The 21,308-nt window shown below is 42.2% G+C and overlaps 1 protein-coding gene across 4 annotated transcripts in view; it reads right to left on the bottom strand.

The window, feature by feature from the left end:
• LOC126456759 (diphthine methyltransferase) overlaps positions 1–21,308 on the bottom strand; it is a 155,548-nt gene that overhangs the window by 6,865 nt on the left and 127,375 nt on the right. For all 4 annotated transcript variants that reach the window (XM_050092508.1, XM_050092507.1, XM_050092510.1 and 1 more), the window contains one exon: positions 17,458–17,596. In XM_050092508.1, coding sequence (XP_049948465.1) covers positions 17,458–17,596 — 139 coding nt within the window. The remainder of the gene's footprint in view (positions 1–17,457; positions 17,597–21,308) is intronic.

The following is a 21,308-nucleotide window of genomic DNA, read 5'->3' on the forward strand; positions in this document are numbered from 1 at the left end:
GATGGCTTCTGCAATGTCAGAAATAACAGTATGACAATAATCACGCTTAGAAAACATGTTATATACTGTAATTGTTGCATCTTGTAACTATTTTATAATTTTATTACATTAAAGCTGATACACAACTGATTTATGTTACAACCAGTGTCATAAAATTCGTTTAATGAATATAAACTTCTTTCCATCAGAAAATATTTTTATTTTGTGTTAAAATCATTCCACATATAGTTTCTTAGAGAGTTTAGTAGTTTGTTAAACAAAATCAAACCACTGCTGTAAGTGTTCCTATCTGCTATTTTTTAATGTTATTCTTTTCTGGAATTAGTTATATTTTGTCCTTGTGCTGCTCTCATGCAGAATCTCAGACATAAAACTTGGCTGCCACAGAGACCATGTCACACTCATTCATGTAAGGTGGCCAATATAACTGGCCATCCCTCAGAATCTAAGTTTAAGCATATGCACAATCTAGCAACACTGTAGGATGTGGAAGTGTACAAAGGAAGTGCTGTCTTTCTTTGTGAACCATTACAGAGCTGTACCCACTCATGGTCTAATGGTGCCAACATGGTAGGTCAAGTATGTTTGGTCGGAGGGCTAGGTGTCCTCAGTGAAAAAAAACTCTGACCTTGAACAAGTGTCATGTAGCATCCACTCAGACCTACTGACAAAAGCAAAAACAAACAAAATGAGAAAAAAAGTAGATAAAAATTCACAAATTTGAAACCCCTCTGTGCCTCCCCACTCCCCGTTTTTTAATTGAATTTCAGATGTCTGTTAAAGTTATGTCTGTTGGAACCTCAAAGAGAATTTGCTTCACTGTCTAAACCACCAGACTTTCAGAAACAATTCTGCCAAACAGCTTGTGGTTGTGTCAAAATTAGAACACTTCATGCTCGAGAGTTTCCTTGCCCTACAGCAGCCATTGTCCACACATGACCCATCGCCTAACTCCAAGTGCCATCTGATCAGGTAAAAGTGATGCGGCACTATGGGTGTATTATCTGTTATTTTCTTATTTGCAGTTGTTGCATCTATCTTGCAGTTCCATAATGTGTCATGCATGACTGAAATTTATGAACATTGTTCAAGTGTTGTAAAATAGACTCACAAGTGAAAAAATTCCTCACATTTAGATGTTTTATTTGGTAGCAGGTTAATAGAGGGGAGAAGGCAACAAAGGCAGCTCAGAACCTGTGAGGTAAGTGCTTTTGGGAAAACACCTCAGAAAAGGATTTTCTTGTTTCAAGAAAGATCATTCTGACATTCAGGAAGTGTTGGTAACAGACATAGCCTATATGATGAACTGTGACCATTTCAATGTCATGTGATATTTGCTCCATGTTTCCCTTAATGTAATTAGTAAAATATCAAAAAGCTCACTTTGCTGTAAGACAAGTCCTTAAATAAGAATCTGCGAGTGGTAGTAATGCACAAAAGGAAACAGCCTCATACATGGCAATGTACAGTCATAAAATTGCATACGCTGAAGCTGATACAGCCCATCCAAAGATAATGTGAGATGTGGCAGACCGACAACGACAGCTACGAGTTGGGGGAATCCCTATGTTGAAATGGGCCACATTGGGTGGAAAAGTGGCAATGGGGGACCCTCTGCATCCAGTGAGAGAGACGACTGATGTCTGTTCGACGACGTAGTGCCTATCTGTTTGTTAGCTGCTGTCAAATAAGATAAATTTCTCTGTTTCCTGGAAGTGCAAGAAGTGTGAAGAGGAGGCTTTTATGTCAAAGAGCTGCTAATGAGTAATGCTCAACTGTGTATCAGATGATTCACCGTACGGCTTCCGTGGAAGGGGATATTCACTCTGACTGGAGCAGAGTCATATTTTCCAACTAGAAAATATTTGCTGTCATTACTGATGCCCCTGTCTAGATAAGATATCAATAAATTGATTGTATAGAGTACTGTAAATGCAAATGTTTCGGATAAAACTGTCTGTACATTATTGTGGTGCAGAACACTCATTACAAAATCTGTTCCCCCTGTTTTATAGTTAACCTGTTTCATTTTGCATTTGTCAAATAAATGAATTTGTGAGTGGGTTTCTTAACAGCTAACTGGTTTTAATATTACTAGGTGTATCAACCATGGAGAGAGTGCTTCAATCTGAATTATCTCATGGAAAGTGAGATAAGTGGACGTTTTCCTGTTGGTATTTGGGGTTACATCTCAGCTTGGTGAGCAGGGTGGCTGTGCAAAATTCAGGGAAACCTGAATGGAAAAGTCTATGTTAATATTCCAGAATACATATTGAAGGCAAGTGTTGAGTTGCTGTATCTTCAACAAGACATCCATTTCCTGCAGACCAATAGCAAAAAGCATACAGTTTTTTATGATTTTCAAATATTCATCCATCCATTTCCTAAGTACTACAATTTGTTGAAGTAACCATCCTACTCTGTTATCTGGTATTTTCCTGATGTCCCTAGTATTTATAGTTGGTTGGTTGGTTGACTTGGGGGAGAGGACCGAACAGCGAAGTCATTGGTCCCATGATCATGGATGGTAGAGGAAAGAACAGGAGATTGGGGGGGGGGGGGGGGGGGGGTGAAGTGGAAACAGGGAGAGCATGGGTGCTCCAGAAATCCTACATACAGGGGGAGGGGGGGGGGGCACCGGCACCACCACTGACCTGTAGGGAAAAGGGAGGAGGACCTGGCTGGTGTGGAGGCAAGGTTAATGTCTCCGTAACCAACGCCTATGCTAACTGAGGAACTAATTTCAGAGGAAGATTCGAGGACTTATACCTGAGAGTACAAACCACTTTCATGAAGAAAATTGAGAACAGACGTAACCGTGCAGGGCTCATCCACTAACAACTGAGACAAGAAGGATGGGAGGGCATATTTAGAGCAAAGGGCCAAAAACCACGGGCAGTCCAACAAAATTTGGATTACTGTGAGTGCAGCCCCACAACTACAAAGAATGGGCAGAGGAGGGGGTGAAGGTTGGTTCATTGCACAGTAAAAAGACGATGGGTAAATCTAGTATGGCCAATACAAAGATGGCAGAGGATGGTAGATTACCATCAGGAGAGGCAGAGGTAAGAAAGCCAACATGACGGGAGTCTCCTTGATGGCACGAAGTTTATTAGACAGAGAGGTAACCTCCCAACATTCAGTCCATGACTGAGCAAAAAGGGATTTGATGTAAAGCCTTAAATCTGGCCCCAGAGGGTTCGTGGAGAATGGGAGAGAGGTGGTCAGATCAGCAATTTCAGTGACTGGGATATCTACAGGGCCAGGAACCCAAAGGAAATCAACCAAACAAGCAGCATCACCGAGATCAGCGACAAGGTTGTGGGTGGCCAAGACCGAGGGGTGGCAGGAAAACTATCGGGTGATAGTCATAAGGTCACTCACTGAGTCTGTACATAATAAAACTTAGGTGAGGAAGGACTGTTTAGCAAAACACAGGGCCCAATAATGGCCATCAGTTCCTCAGTAAATACCCCACATGTGGCAGGCAAGAGATGGTGCTCCATGCCAGCAGAGGAGATGAAGGCATACCCTACATGATCAATGGATTTACAGCCACTGATGTAAAAATCAATGGCATGCTGAAACTCCTGTAAAAGCATTCAGAATGCACAATGGGACACCATTGCTGTGATGGAGGCTTTCAGTCTTTGGAAAGGATCCATTGGAATCCGTGACAGAGGTACTAACAAATAGGGGGGGGGGGGGCAGCTGGGAGAATGGGGGGAAGAGGATAAGGAAGGGAGACAGAACGCATGGTGGAGAGAAGGAGAGAAGCGAGGCAGAGCACAATCGATAAACCCGCCCATGGGTGAGCAGTAGGTGGGCAATGACCCAAAGCTAAGAAAATAATAGAATAGGAAAGGTGAGCAGGAGAAGAGTGGATAGTGATGGCATAGGAAACCAGGAGCTGGGACTGCCAAATGGAAAGAAGGATCCTAGTGTCAATCAGAAAACTATTGACAGGGCTGGTGCAAAAGGCACCGGCGGCTAAATGGGTATCACGATGGTGAACCAGGTCCGAGAGGAACTATATGAAAGGGGCACCTGATCCATAAACCTTACAGCCACAGTCCATATGGAACAGAACCAATGCCAGTAAAGGCAGAGAAGGGTTGAACAATCCACAAGGAAGTGAAGGGCACAGAGTTTATGAAAACAGCCAACCTTTAGACGGTGGATATGGGCCAACGAGGTAAGTTTGTTGTCAAAAAGAAGACCCAAGAAACAGAACTGGGGGACCACAGTCAGATGCTGGGAATAGAGGTACAGCTCCAAATCAGGATGAGCTGTAGTCCAGTGACAGAAGTGCACCAGCTGCAATTTAAAGGGAAAGAACTGAAAAACATGCGGGAGTGTCCGTGTGGAAGCGCACCAGATGACACCCTGGAGCTGTCGTTCTGCAGAGGCCACTGAGTGGGAGGTAGTCCAAACACAGAAATCATCCACATAGGAAGCACAGGTGACCAACAGTATGACAGAGGTCACAAGTCCATTAATAGCAATTAGAAAAAGGACACATAACACAGAGCCCTGTGGAATGCCATTCTCCCGGATCCCCCGTTATCTGAAAACATTGCCGACTGGACTTTGAATGATCGGTGGGACAGGAACTGGCAAATAAAAATTGAGGGGGCCACGAAGACCCCACTTGTGGAGCATAAGGAGGATACGTTGGCATCAAGCTGTGTTGTAGGCCTTACAAAGATCGCAGAAAACAGTGACGAGATCGTGCCACAGAGAAGAGGCCTGTTGAACTGCAGTTTCAAATTGAAGCAGATGATCAATTGCAGATCGTACCTCCCAAAAGTCGCTCTGGTAAGGGGGTAAAAGGTCCCGAAATTCAAGGACCGATGTGAGCGAACAAGCCACCATCTGTTTGAATAACTTACAGGAAACATTGGTCAGGCTGAAGGGCTGGTAACTATCAAGGGACAATGGATCCTTGTCATGCTTAAGAACAGGAACAACAATACTGTCTCTCCATTGAGAGGGGAAAAGGCATTGGAGCCAAATATGGTAAAATGTCTTGAGAAGATTTATTTATTATTTAGGAGGACTGAGGTGTTGAAGCAATTGGTTAGGGATGGAATCAGGGCCAGGAGCTGAAATGTGGGAAGAGTTTGCCAGAAGTAGTTCCCATTCAGTAAAAGGTTCATTATAGGGTTCTGCCTGTTAAGGGATAAAACAGAAGCAGGAAGCTTCAGATGGATAGGAGGACGATGCCGAAGACATCACAAAATGGGTCGCGAAGTGTTCTGTGAGAACTGATGGATCAGTACAAATGTCACTTGGAAGGGTAAGGCCTGGAACGGATGACTGCTGCTGACAACCTTGCAGGGTGCGGAGTGTAACCCACACCCTTGATGAAGGGGCAGAAGAATCTAGAGAGGAGACAAAGTGTTCCAAACACATCCGTTTGCTCTTCTGGATTAAATAACAGGGGCTTTGATGTGAAAACGTTTGAAGGTAATATGACTGGCAGAGGACAGGTGTCACTTAAGATGTTGCATGACGCAACGACAATCACAGACAGCAATCGCAATAGCCGTGCTCCACTGCGAAACTGGCCGACACCGAACGGGGCTTGGACAGTGGGGAATGGCAATGCAGCCAGCACGGATTATCGGATCACAGATGCATTAATCCAACCTGACAAAGAAGGTGGAAACACGACCTGTGTGTTATACAGAGGCCAATCAGCACGACGGAAAGCCCGGCGGGGTAACCTGGTCATCAGGGGGTGAAAAGGGGACGAGAGAATCGACGGGAAGTGGTCACAAACATAGAGACCGTCGTGTGGCGACCAGTGTAAAGATGGAAGAGGAGGAGTGGAAGAGAGGGAAAGAGCAATGGCAAAGAAAGTGCTCTATGCAGCACTAAAATGAATAGGGGAACCATTATTAAGAAGGCAAAAGTCAAACAGTAACAGCTTCCAATGTGGTACGAAGTGGGATCCACGTACTAAGAATATCCGTACGGACCAACGTGTAGACACCACCAGAAGCCCTCAAAGGGCCGACCTGGTTCTGACAGAAAGCACGAAACCCACGAAGGCACAGTGAGTGAGCATCATTAAAATGAGTTTCCCGGAGATCGACACACGCTGCCGAGTAGAAGGCAATAAGGGATTGCAGCTCTGGGAGGTGACGGTAATAGTCATTACAGTGCCATCGAATGATCTCGAAGTGTGTATCCAAACGGGTGGTGCATAGGTCGGAGCCAATCACGTCGCCAGATCACCGGCGATGATGGGGTCACGTCCGTCAATCAGATGTCAGACTCAGGTTACGATGGGGGAGATGGTACCTCTGTGGGCACCGGGGTGGAGTCTTCTGTTCCTTCTTCTTCTCTTTTGGAGGTTGAGGAGCAAAGGGCACAAAGGGAGAGCAGGCTTCTGCAAGATCGAGAACCAAAACATAGCAGGTGACCTCGGAGTGCACAGACAGTGTGTCCCGTGGCCGACGTGTGGTAGACGTGGAGCCCCATCACAGGCAGACGCCGAAGGAGGGGGGCATTTCCTCAGCTGGAGAGGGGGGGTGGCACCCTGAGTGGAGGGCATGGGACCCGGAGGAGAGGGGGGAGAAGAGAGGGGGACAGGACTTTGGTAAGGAAGTGGTAGGAAGGGGAAAGGATGTAACAGAGGCAAACGTAGAAGACTTTGACACAGGGTGGAGTCGGTCATATTTTTGACAAGCCTAAGTACAAGATAGATGATCCAGGGACTTATACCCCTGTATCTTCTTTTCTTTATTTTAAGCTGGGCAATCTGGTGAGCACGGAGACTGGCAGTCACGACAAATTACACACAAAGGTGGTGGAACACAGTAGCTTCTGTCACAGAGAGTGTATCTGCGTCACCACAAAGAGCGTCCCGCTATACAATGGAAACACGTATGCCCAAAAAACAAGCACTGAAAGCACCTCCTGTTTGGTGGCATGTACAGCTTCACATCACATTGGTAACACATAACCTTGACCTTCTCCCTTGAAAGCCAGAATAAAGGCACCGGTATAGGTGCAGTTGTCTTTATGACCCTCCTGCACACTTCGAACAAAATGAATGCTGTGTTACTCCAGGAGAGCCCAGAGTTCCTGATCAGTTTGAAGGATGAGATTCCTACGAAAAAGCACCCCCTGGACCATATTCGGAGACGGGTGTGAGGTAACAGACGTCAGGATGTCACCAAGACGATCACAAGTGTGAAGAGCTGCAAACTGTGAGGCTGAAGCAGCTTTGATCGACAGGGAGCCCGACCGCATCTTACTGAGAGACGCCACTTCGCCATATTTGCCCTCAATATTCTCCACAAAGAACAATTGCTTTATGGTGGTGATTATGTCCCCATCCATCGTAGTACAGACCGGATAGCAGGGAAAGTGTTTTATCCCGAGATGGTGAACCTGGCCCTCCTGCAAGGTGTGGCCAGGAAAGGAACGGCTGCAGGGTCACACGAAGCAGCGTTCAATGACGTGCTACCATTCGAAGAGATGGCCGTTTGAGAATGGTCAGATTTTTACAGTCTGATAGCTGCACACGCCATATGTGCCACAACTAGGGCCATCTGGCACAGCGGCCGTTGCTGGCATTCCGATGCTCCGGGATGACAAGCAACAACTATACGGCATACATACGGAGACGACAGCTCAGGAATCAGTAGTGTGATCCCTGTGTCGTCAGGGGGCTCAGCCAAATAGGTACATAACAGCCCTACCACACGGACTGGCTACACGTGCTGGTCACCTAGTGGGGGGAAGGGGGCTACAGTGGGGAAGGATGAGAGAAAGGAATGGGGGGAGAGGAATCCACACCACAGGCTCACACTAAAGACAGAAAATTTAGAAGTGGAGATCAAACACCAAGGGGGAACCAAAAAGCCAGAAAGAATGAAAGAGGAACAAAGTCGCGAGGAATATAGGGAATGAGGTCAATAGCCAGCTCGACATAAATCAGAACAGCGAGAAAGGGGAAGGAGGGGGCAGAGGGGAAGGAGTGAGGATAGGGAGGGAGGGACACGGTGAAGATAATGCAACCTGGGAAGGAAGAACGAGCTGCAATAGCTTGGGGTCCCGTGTGTACCAGACGTGACTCACGAAAGAACCGTGAGCCCCTGGGGAACCCCAGTACTGATATTGCATTTTGTTCTGGTCATTGGGTCCTTAAAGTAAGTCCTCTTTGACACTGATACGTTTTCCCTAAATACATTGGTGAGGAAGGTAATGTGTCAAAAGGTGTATCAAATGAATTGCATCTTCCCTTTTTTATTTTGTAGATTTGCCTTCTTTATTCCTTGTAGTTCTTTCAGATTTTTTATTGTTTACAGCTAAATTGTTCTGTTCTTTGTCCTCTGCATGTACATTACTGTTGCTTCCAGTCAGTTCTCTGCTCGATTCCTGAGGGTTCATAGAGACATAAATCGCACACAGCTGATTTTGCATTGTAGCTATGAATTTTCTCCGATATGTTAGAATGATTTAACGGTAAATGCTTGTTTTATTGTTATTATTTTTATATTCACATGTGTTAAGCATCTATCATGACTGTATCATTACTTCTGAGATAGTTGAACAGCCTGACTTGATTAGTTTTAGTACCCAAAGATTTTACATGTTTGTTGAACTCCCTAGTGATTTTCTCCACTGATATTAATTTAACCATCTGGTTTTTTAAGTTACTTCAAACTTCCTCTTATGTAAAGCATGGATAGCATCTTCATTGTCATGTTTATTTTCTAGATCTGCAACTACTGCTATGTCATATTCCTCAAATTTTCTTGTACAGTTGTTATTTGTTACTCCATTGAGGGAAGTTTTTGTGCAACACTGTTGCCATGTAGAAGTTAAAATTGTCTAATTTTTTTGTACATCTCATTTCAATACAGCACCATTTGCATCTGACTCAGGCAACTGGCATTATTATGGTTATCAGCCAACTAGCCAGCTATGACTCTCATCATATGTTGTGCTCGGTAAACTGTGTTCCTAATCGGATTGTTTAATCTACATCTCTCAGCTATGACAGGACCTCAATTCTTAACTGCTGTAGAATATACTAATACATAGTGCTAGTGACAATATATTTCTTAAGTAGAATTAGATGAAATGAGTAGATAACAATTTATTTGCAGTACCACAAAGCAGATCTGTTCAGTATCGGTTTAGGGCCATGACAGCATAAAGCTAACGGCATTTGTTCCACGATCACAGGACCTCAATGCGTGGGACGAGGTATCAGTGTCACTGCTGTGCAAACTACAAATGCAAGTGACATTCAAACAAATATAGAAAATGCATGCTGGGAGATACACCATCACACAATTAGTGGAATAACTGCCACAGTACCTTCAACAAATCTTATGTTGTCATCCCCATTAAGATATGAAAGACAAGCAACAATAAAAATTGCATAAAATATCCCTGTGAAGTATTGTAATGCAATGGCACATTACAAAATTAATGTTTACTAAACCTGTGCCCTGCATGTTACATTAACTGCAACAATAAACAGTATGCAGTTTGTTTATATTTGCTGACTGACTGATCCTAGGATATAAATAGAAAGACATCAACTTGGCTGTGAGTGTAGTGTGCAGATATACTTGTCAAGTAGCCAACATCAAACTATTCACAGATTTGACGGAGCAAGTGGAACCAGTAGGATGTCATTAGTAATCAGAATACTGTCCACTGGCTTTTGGCCCGAAGAAAAAGTAAGATGGGGTGACACCAAAATTTACACATCACCCAAAAAGGAATTAAGGAGCTTTTTTTGCACTTGGTAGCAGTACACAAGTAAACTATTTTTCTCAGAAGCACATAATTTGATTCCTCCTCTCAATTCAAAACACTTGTTTCAATATGAAATAAGCACATGGCACAAGATTGACACGAGTTTGTTATTGTAATCACAATCAGAAACATTGAAAACACCTGGAATTTCTCCATTCTTTCATCTGACAGGCTATTTCCTTTCAGCATTACTACCACTCACAGATTCTTATATAGGTACATGTGGATATTGCATGTTTCTGCACAATGCGCCCTATGTGGCGGTTTTTTTTTTTTTTTTTTTTTTTTACTAAATTTCTGACACATTCGCCCAGAAGTACTCACCCCACATGCAGTACAAAGGTTCTGTGCCAAGTCTGTTGCCTTCACCCCTCTCTCTATTTTACAAAGTCTCGAACAATATTCCAAGCATTCGAAACCCAATATGTAACAACAAGATAAATGTTACAACTGCAAATAAGAAAATGATAGTCGATAATGGACTCGTAGTGACATGCGGTGTTTGCCCAGTCAGATGGCACCTGGCATTAGGTGGTGGGTGGCATATGGCCAGTGGCTGCTGTAGGGCAAGGAAACTGTTGAGTGTGAAATATTCAGATCTTAATGTAGCCATCCCCCCCCCCCCCCCCATCAACCATAGACCTTGCCGTTGGTGGGGAGGCTTGCGTGCCTCAGCAACACAGGTAGCCGTACCGTAGGTGCAACACAACGGAGGGGTATCTGTTGAGAGGCCAGACAAACATGTGGTTCCTGAAAAGGAGCAGCAGCCTTTTCAGTAGTTGCAGGGGCAACAGCCTGGATGATTGACTGATCTGGCCTTGTAACATTAACCAAAACGGCCTTGCTGTGCTGGTACTGCGAACGGCTGAATGCAAGGGGAAACTACGGCCGTAATTTTTCCTGAGGGTATGCAGCTTTACTGTATGGATAAATAATGATGGCGCCCTCTTGGGTAAAATATTCCGGAGGTAAAATAGTTCCCCATTCAGACCTCCGGGCGGGGACTCCTCAAGAGGATGCCGTTAACAGGAGAAAGAAAACTGGCGTTCTACGGATCGGAGCGTGGAATGTCAGATCCCTTAATCGGGCAGGTAGATTAGAAAATTTAAAAAGGGAAATGGATAGGTTAAAGTTAGATATAGTGGGAATTAGCGAAGTTTGGTGGCAGGAGGAACAAGACTTTTGGTCAGGTGAATACAGGGTTATAAATACAAAATCAACTAGGGGTAATGCAGGAGTAGGTTTAATAATGAATAAAAAAATAGGAGTTCGGGTAAGCTACTACAAACAGCATAGTGAACGCATTATTGTGGCCAAGATAGACACGAAGCCCACGCCTACAACAGTAGTACAAGTCTAGCTCTGCAGATGATGAAGAAATAGAAGAAATGTATGATGAGATAAAAGAAATTATTCAGATAGCGAAGAGAGACAAAAATTTAATAGTCATGGCTGACTGGAATTCGATAGTAGGAAAAGGAAGAGAAGGAAATGTAGTAGGTGAATATGGATTGTGGGCAAGAAATGAAAGAGGAAGCCGCCTGGTTGAATTTTGCACAGAGCACAACTTAATCATAGCTAACACTTGGTTCAAGAATCATAAAAGGAGGTTGTACACATGGAAGAAGTCTGGAGATACTGACAGGTTTCAGGTAGATTATATAATGGTAAGACAGAGATTTAGGAACCAGGTTTTAATTTGTAAGACATTTCCAGGGGCAGATGTGGACTCTGACCACAATCTATTGGTTATGAACTGTAGATTAAAACTGAAGAAACTGCAAAATGGTGGGAAATTGAGGGGATGGGACCTGGATAAACTGAAAGAACCAGAGGTTGTAGAGAGTTTCAGAAAGAGCATAAAGGAGCAATTGACAAGAATGGGGGAAAGAAATACAGTAGAAGAAGAATGGATAGCTTTGAGAGATGAAATAGCGAAGGCAGCAGAGGATCAAGTAGGTAAAAAGACGAGGGCTAGTAGAAATCCTTGGGTGACAGACGAAATACTGAATTTAATTGATGAAAGGAGAAAATATAAAAATGCAGTAAAGGAAGCAGGCAAAAAGGAATACAAACGTCTCAAAAACGAGATCGACAGGAATTGCAAAATGGCTAAGCAGGCGTGGCTAAAGGACAAATGTAAGGATGCAGAGGCTTACCTCACTAGGGGTAAGATAGATACTGCCTACAGAAAAAGTAAGGAGACCTTTGGAGAAAAGAGAACCACTTGTATGAATATCAAGGGCTCAGATAGAAACCCAGTTCTAAGCAAAGAAGGGAAAGCAGAAAGGTGGAAGGAGTATATAGTGGGACTATACAAGGGAAATCTACTTGAGGGGAATATTATGGAAATGGAAGAGGATGTAGATGAAGATGAAATGGGAGATATGATACTGCGTGAAGAATTTGATAGAGCACTGAAAGACCAAAGTCGAAACAAGGCCCCGGGAGTAGACAACATTCCATTAGAACTACTGACAGCCTTGGGAGAGCCAGTCCTGACAAAACTCTACCATCTGGTGAGCAAAATGTATGAGACAGGCAAAATACCCTCAGACTTCAAGAAGAATATAATAATTCCAATCCCAAAGAAAGCAGGCATTGACAGATGTGAAAATTACCGAACTATCAGTTTAATAAGTCACAGCTGCAAAATACTAATGCGAATACTGTACAGAGGAATGGAAAAACTGGTAGAAGCCGACCTCAGGGAAGATCAGTTTGGATTCCGTAGAAATATGGGAACATGTGAGGCAATACTGACCCTACGACTTATCTTAGAAGCTAGATTAAGAAACAGCAAACCTACGTTTCTAGCATTTGTAGACTTGGAGAAAGCTTTTGACAATGTTGACTGGAATAATCTCTTTCAAATTCTGAAGGTGGCAGGGGTAAAATACAGGGAGCGAAAGGCTATTTACAATTTGTGCAGAAACCAGATGGCAGTTATAAGAGTCGAGGGACATCAAAGGGAAGCAGTGGTTGGGAAGGGAGTGAGACAGGGTTGTAGCCTCTCCCCGATGTTATTCAATCTGTATATTGAGCAAGCAGTAAAGGAAACAAAAGAAAAATTCAGAGTAGGTATTAAAATCCATGGAGAAGAAATAAAAACTTTTAAGGTTCACCGATGACATTGTAATTCTGCCAGAGACAGCAAAGGACTTGGAAGAGCAGTTGAACAGAATGGACAGTGTCTTGAAGGGAGGATATAAGATGAACATCAACAAATGCAAAACGAGGATAATGGAATGTAGTCGAATTAATCAGGGTGATGCTGAGAGAATTAGATTAGGAGATGAGACACTTAAAGCAGTAAAGGAGTTTTGCTATTTGGGGAGCAAAGTAACTGATGATGGTTGAAGTAGAGAGGATATAAAATGTAGACTGGCAATGGCAAGGAAATCATTTCTGAAGAAGAGAAATTTGTTAAAATTGAGTATAGATTTATATGTCAGGAAGTCGTTTCTGAAAGTATTTGTATGGAGTGTAGCCATGTATGGAAGTGAAACATGGACGATAAATAGTTTGGACAAGAAGAGAATAGAAGCCTTTGAAATGTGGTGCTACAGAAGAATGCTGAAGATTAGATGGGTAGATCACGTAACTGATGAGGAAGTATTGAATAGGATTGGGGAGAAGAGGAGTTTGTGGCACAACTTGACAAGAAGAAGGGATCGGTTGGTAGGATATGTTCTGAGGCATCAAGAGATCACCAATTTAGTATTGGAGGGCAGCGTGGAGGGTAAAAATCATAGAGGGAGAGCAAGAGATGAATACACTAAACAGATTCAGAAGGATGTAGGCTGCAGTACGTACTGGGAGATGAGAGGGTTTAGATGCAGCAGATCAACAGTGGACCAACTATTTACCCTACGTCAAACAACTGAGAAACGCTGGGAATATAATACAGACATGCACATGCTCTTCATTGACTTAAAAAAAAGTCTATGACAGTGTACATGTGGGTATTATAATCATGGCACTAAAAGAATTTGAGTTTCCATCAAAAATAATTCGCTTGGTGGCATTGTGTCTAGAACAAACACTCTGTAAAGTGCAGACAAGTACCGGTCTATCAGAACAGTTCAAAGTTCGAACTGGCCTCAGACAGGGAGACACCCTCTCCCCTATATTATTCAACCTTGTGCTGGAAAAAATAGACTGGGAATTTATGAAAACTGACCTCGTTGGAATACCCTTAGACAACATGTCCATGACCCGACTGGCATACGTGGATTATATAATCCTAATCAGCGGTAGTAGAGAAGAGCTCAGAAGAATGGCAGGCTCGTAATGCAAGATTGCCAGTAGGGCAGGCCTGCAAGTCAGTGAAGGTAAGACAGAATACATGGTCCTGAGCAAGTCAGCAACAGATGGGGACCCGCTCACTGTGGGCAGTCTCCGATTCAAAATGTCAAATACTTGCAAATACCTTGGTAGTTTCTGCAATGATCAGAACATCTGTGAAATCAAAATAAATGCAAGAATTGTTGGAGGCAACAGAGCATACGTTAGCCTTCAGGATGTGCTGAAGAAAAGATCCCAGTCAAGAAGTTTTAAGATCAGGCTGTACCAAAGTATGATTATGCCAGTGGGTATGTACAGTTGTGAAAGCCTGACCCTTAGGAGAACAGACGAAGAGAAACTACTTGTTTTCGAATGAAAAATCCTCAGAAAAATATATGGTCCTGTGATAGATTCACAAACAGGGGAATGGAGAATTTGACAAAACCAAGAATTAAAAGAGCTTTACCCATCAGCCTGACATTACAAAATGAATAATAGGAAGATGGTTGACCTTGGCTGGACATGTAGCAAGGATGAATGAAGGGAGGATATCCCACGATGTGTTTCTGGGAGCTGTAGCTGGAAGGAGATATCGAGGATGGCCGCGGACAAGATGGAAGGACAGTATTGACAAGAACACTGAGGACATGGGACTAGGAGCGGGTGAGTGGTGGCAGGAGGCTCGCAATCAGGAGCGATGGAGGAGTGTGGAGCAGGATATGGTCACTAAGGCCCAAGCCATGGATAAGTAAGTAAGTAAGTTTTAATTGTAATTTCTGTAAATTTAACTTTAAACAATGTTTAGCTTCAGGACCTATTATTGTGACGATATATAAGAGCCCGATTTTTGGTTGCGGGATAGTCAGTTCATGGCTGAGTTTCACAAGAGTAACCTGTGCTGGTTAGAACAACAACAATGCTTCAAATTAACTGTGGAATAAGTGTCTGCTCCATATGTACCTGATCATTCTTCAAGAACTGTGAACTTTGTGGTTAGGTTTTTACTGCTCGTAGATGTTCAACAGTAAACTATTGTAGCGGTATGTGGAGGTTCGCCTGCTAACTTTTAATCAGGGTTATTGGAAGTTATAAAACAGTGCACTGGCCATATGACTGTGTATTATTAGGGGGTTGTGAAAAGTGAAATTAAAGTACTGTTAAATGCAACTGTGTATCTGTTGGCTACGTTATTTACTGTAGTCTGTTTCCAAATTACAAACCCCAATTTTCAGCCAGTATAGCAAGGCAGTAGTCAACACTGAGGATAACAAATGAAGAAATAAAAACAGGTGAACTGCTACAATATGTACACTCTAATGGGTTTACTGCTAATACTAACAATCTGTTTCTGGGAAACTGTGTGTTACACTACAGCAATGCAAGACAGAACAATAATTTCCATGTAGATTTTCTCTCTTTACATACAGGTCAATGTAAGGGTCTTTACTACAGTGTGAAGGTCTTCATTGAGTTTCCATCTGATATAATGCATGAAATAGGGAATCTCCATAGATTAAAAAAAAACACACATACCTTATTGACTACTCAGTCTATAAATTATCGGGTGGTCTAGAATCACTATTTGAAGATTCATGACAGCTGAATGACAAGTAGTAAACTGACGTCTAGTTGCAAAGAATGTTGCTAGTCAATGTTCTATGACAAATATTGAAGTGTTAATACAGATAGTTAGCTAGCAATATGTGACAAACTCTAGATATTTAATACAACTGAGAAAGCAAGAGCTTGTGGTGCAGTAGAATGCACATATGTCCTAATATGGGGTCGAACACCGAGATTTAAAGGGCTTGTATGGAGGAGGAAGTGTTGGCTCATATATAAACTGTTACTGTGCCATTTACATTTTTATATATATTGCTTGAGGTTCTTGTAAATGGCAGAATAGCAATTAGCAGTTGACAATGGGTCAGAGGTGGAAGGGGGAGATATGTAATGTGACCAGTAGATAGCAAACCACCTCTGACAGCTGTTGCACTCACAGTGGAGGGAGGGCAAATGGCGCAGCATAATGTCATCCACAGGTGAACATACAAAATGTAATCATAATTGTAAAAATGTCATGTTAAATGAAAATGTGAGTTCTTTGAATGTTCTCATGATGGTGATACCAGACACCAAACTTTCACTGAAGGCAGCTTGTAGCCAGCATATTGAATAAACATGAATGTTAACTGCAGGTTTGTCGATAAAAATTTGTGCGAATAAAACAATAACAAAAAAAAGTCAGCCTAAATTTGGTAGATCTATGTGACCTATAAAATGGTAATGCCTTTGAGCATTTCTGGTCATAACAACATACAACGTAGAAAAACAACAAAATTTGTTAAACCACAATGAATCAAAATAATTATTACTATATCCTAGATTATTAAAAACAAATGTCAAAATCTTTTTACAAAGTAGAAGCATTCATATTAATGGTCCTATGTTAAATTTAGTTTAAGACATCAGAGACATTTTATTTAAGTTTAACAATTATTAAATACTGCCTGTTACCCATGGCTATGCTCGCAAATCGATAGTTCAGTTATGACGAGTGATGGTACCCCAGTAAGCTATTGTACACGCAATAACGTCAACTGCATTCACGCGTCTGCCTCTTCTTGTAAGCACAGCTCACAGTGGGCCCTGACGCAACACACGGCAACACACAGCACTGCTGCTGAGTGGTGCCTGTGGAGGGGCATTGGCATCTGTACATTGTATGGCATATACAGTTTGCTACAAATTTAATAATTTTTTAACTCGGTTTATGTTCACTGAGGTGAGAAAAAGATATTCCATTCTTTCCTTCATCCTCCTAGTAGTTCTGCTCATGGTTCAAGCTATCTCCATACCACATTTCATCAAAATTGGTTCAATGGTTTAGTTGCCTGGAAATATAACCAACAGAGTTAATTCTGCATTTAACAATATTGGTATGGAAGTGAGGATTACACACAATGAGGATTGTATAAGTATTGTACCCCAACCCTCAGCCAAGGCTGTGCTTGCATGTCAATAGAGAGAGAGAGAGAGAGAGAGAGAGAGAGAGAGAGAGAGAGACTCACCACTCTCACACTCTCTCTCTCTCTCTCTCTCTCTCTGAAACACACACACACACTAGCAGCTGCAATAGACGCATCTCCAGTGCCAGATTTGTGTGTGTGTGTGTGTGTGTGTGTGTGTGTGTGTGTGTGTGTGTGTGTTTTGTTTACTAGACTAATAAATCCTTGACCAACAGATATAAAATAAAAAATATATATGTTTGTGATGGAAGACATTGGGAATATCAAATTTGCACATAACTGCACAAGAAAAAAAAAATTGCAGGCCAAATTTTTACATATAATGTCATATGATTTATGCCACAGAACATACCTTCCTGAAACCAATGTATTGGGATGCATTGCATTGCAGTGTAGGCTTGTCACACCTGTTTCGTGACTCTTATTTGTTACTGTTGGTTGACTAACGCCACATCTCAAATCGAAGGTGTGAAACTTGCAGTCATCTCCACCTTTCACAACAGAAAAAATGGTTTCTATGTGTAATAACATTCACCTGTGTTCTTTTTGGAAAGAATTGGCAAGTTTTAAATGATCATGATGTCATGATAAAACTTTTTAAGACCAAGAATCTGCTATCACTTTCCATTCAAATCTATAAGGGTATTCATGATAATATAATTACAATTAAAATATAGATTACAAAATACCAGGGGCGTTCAATAAGTAATGAAACACTTTTTTTTAACCCTATTTTTCAACAATCTCCAATCAATGTGATGGCCTTATACCACCACACTGAGAGGGCCTGTATGCCCACATGGTAGCACCCTACTGACCGATGTCAGAGTCAATGTCTTGCTGCACTGATACCCTTTTCATAATTTGTATACTGATTCCTGCAGAGTGCATCCTTCATTGAGCCAAACAGACGGAAGCTCTTTATGGGCTTCTGTTAGGAAATGAGAAACCCAGAAGGCAAACATCTTTGAGTATCCCCACTTGTGGGCAGTAAGTTGTTCAACTGTGATTCAACGATCACCTCAAATGAAAGTGTCCCAATGTTCCAACACTGCAGGAGTCACAGCTGTGTATGGCCAGCTGGCACATGGGAGATCGGACAGGTTTGCACCTCGTTGCGACGTTGACAGGTACCTCGCCCGATGACTCGCCCTGCTTCTTTTCACTGCCAGGTTGCCGTAGACATTCTGGGAGCATCTATGAATATTTTCGATGCTCTGGTTTTCCACCAAAATGAATTCAGTGAGAACTCCATATCTCTATTACATATGCCACTTTGAAGGCTACTTATAGTGCTGCCACCTATTGGAACTTTATGAAACTATGGGGGTTGAAGCAGGAATATTCCACAATGTTCCACAATAAATTCTGCATTTTTTCAAATGAAACTGGTTGAGAAAAAAATGTATTGGATTACTTATTGAATGCCCCTCATGCAGGTCACATGAAGTAGAAAAATAAACATGGCAAGGTAAGTTTTGGTAGAATGCAAACAATCTAGGAGTTTAGGAGACCACAACCAAATAGTTACATAGTTGCATGCTGAGTCATTTAGAGGCACACAGAAAGGGATGAGAGCTTTGCTAGCTTTTGGACAAATTCTTTAACAAAACACACACACACACACACACACACACACACACACACACACACAGTGCAGCTGCATTTGTCTGAAAGCTAAAAACATTTTAATTGTTTTTTTGTGTGCCTGTTGATGACTCAGTGCTTCTACTATTTGGTGAAAAGCAGAAAATTATTACACTATATGTATTACAGTGCTGTGTTGAAACTTTTTTCCTTGTAGCCATATGGAATGTCGCTAAAAGTTGCTGCCATGTGCAATGAGCAGTTAACACATAACTGATGTGAGCACCTCTTACTGCATTCCTTAATTTACATTTTAAAGAGATGGTGCAAACAAATTCAGTGAGGGTGACACTTGAAACAACTCCACTTGTGCAAATAATGTACAGGAGTACCCGTGGTTATTCCCAAGTATTGTCAGGAAGATTTCTGTACATAACTTGATAATTTTCCAGTAATTTTGCCTTTATGTCGTCATAGGTGGCCTGCTTCAGTTATCTTTTCATTAATAATGGTAGGGTCTAATCCACCTAATTTCTGGCATTGGGGGGTTAGCAAGTGTTGGAGATGGTCAATTTCACAGTGGTACTCTGAGAAAAATAGGTAAAATGGCACTGAAATTATTAAAAGCTGTGTGCTTACAACCATGGTCTGAAACTGAACCCACATTTAAAACTGGAATATGAGGGTAGACTCTAAAGACATGTCAATATGTATATTATTCAACTGTGTTCCCACAGAGGTTTGAAACCTGCTTTGGATATAAATCAACAAAGAGAAACCTTTGATGACAGAGAAGACCAACAATAGAATTAGCAAATAAGTAGGAAAAAAGTGCACGACCAACTGTTCTGGGAGACGGTGAAGCACCACAGAACAAGTTGATGTGGGAATTATAAGTAGTGCCAGTGTAGACCAGAATAAGAAGTACAGCATCATATACAGAATACAGTGCAACCAGCAATGAGGGATGGCCGCTAATGTGAGTACTGCTGAAGATATATGCAGCACAAACATGTTGATGCTTTCTTGACCATTTAGATAAATTGCCTGATGGCTTCTGCACTCAAATGTCGGTGCAACAGCTACATATAATCTGCAGCTGCAAGCTTGATTCCAGTCCACCAACAGCAGTGGAGGGTGAGCCACTCTTGACGGCTAAATGTCAGAAAAAACATTGAACAATTAAGAGACAAAGAACATGAGACAGAAGACAACAGGCAATTTGTTATATATGTATGGGGTATAAATTGCAATTTGTAATTGGAAAAACAATTTCTTGGTAGGGAAGGCTCAGCACTGTATCTGGGATGGAGACTGCTCTACAGGTACAGAATTAACTTTGGGTATGCTTTCGGCAAAATGTGTTGGGCCCTTAGGTTTTCATGTTGTACGTTAATGATCTTGCACACAATATTAATAATAACCTCAGATGATGCAGTTATATATACCGGGTGAGTCGGAAGTCGCAGTACACCCCCGTTACTTCAAAAACGCTGCAGGAATGGGGAAACCAAAATTTTCCAGCAAGGTATGGGTGAGGTGGTCCAACTTTTATGCTATGCACTGAACATGGGTGCCATCTTGAAATCGGCCATCTTGAATCTAAGCTTTTTTTTATGTAAAGGGGGGGGGGGGGGGGGGTCATGCGACATATCAAATAACATCAGCATTTTCTGACATGTTCATTCCTGATGTCAGTTTTGAAGTAGCAGGTATAGTTCAAAAGTTACAACACATTTTGGTAGAAATTACAGATTGAACTGTTCTTCATAAAGGACAGTCATTTAATATGTTCAACACTGTGTCCCTCACGGTCAATGCACATTTGAAGGCACTGAATCCAACTGTCTTGCATTCACAAAGGTTTTCCACAGAAATGCCAGCTAATGCTTCTTCAATGCATTTCTCGAGATGGTGTCTGTTCCTTATTGTCTCCACATATACGGGTTGCTTTAAATCACCCAACAGATAAAAGTGGAGCAAGATCAGGTGATCTGGGTGGCCACTCCATGGAACCACATCAGCCAAACCAATGTCCACAAAACTGACCATCTAACCACTGAGTAACAACTGCTCTGTTATGAGGTGGAGTCCCATCCTGTTGAAATTAAGAGGGAAAGCTGCCGTCTTCATTAAGAACTAACAGAAGCACCACTTCTTGCAGCATTTCCAGATAGCATTGAGCATTTAGGTTCTGGTCCATAAAAATGGGTCAACTTCCACACCACACCATAATCTTTATGTCACCAGCTACCTCAGACAGTTCCATCCAATGTGAATTCTGGTTACTCCAGTATCTGTGGTTGTGATGGTTGACTTCACCACTGACAAAAAAGTTTGTTTCATCACTGAACAAGATACCTTGTGCAAAAGAGTGATCTTGTTGAACTTGCTCTGGGGCCCACATATGCAAAACTGCACACGTCTGTCTGTGTCATCCCCTGCTAGGTGCCAGAGTAGCCGAATCTCGAACAGATGCTATCAGTAAGCACGAAGGATTCGTAGGATACATGCCTGGCTAATTCCACATTGTATGACAAACACTATGTGCTGCAGTGTGGGCTCTTCACAAAGAATGCCAAAACCACTGTCGGGGTTGTATCATCAGTAGCATTT

Source organism: Schistocerca serialis, chromosome 2, assembly GCF_023864345.2.
Source record: "Schistocerca serialis cubense isolate TAMUIC-IGC-003099 chromosome 2, iqSchSeri2.2, whole genome shotgun sequence".
In the NCBI taxonomy this organism is placed as follows: domain Eukaryota; kingdom Metazoa; phylum Arthropoda; class Insecta; order Orthoptera; family Acrididae; genus Schistocerca; species Schistocerca serialis.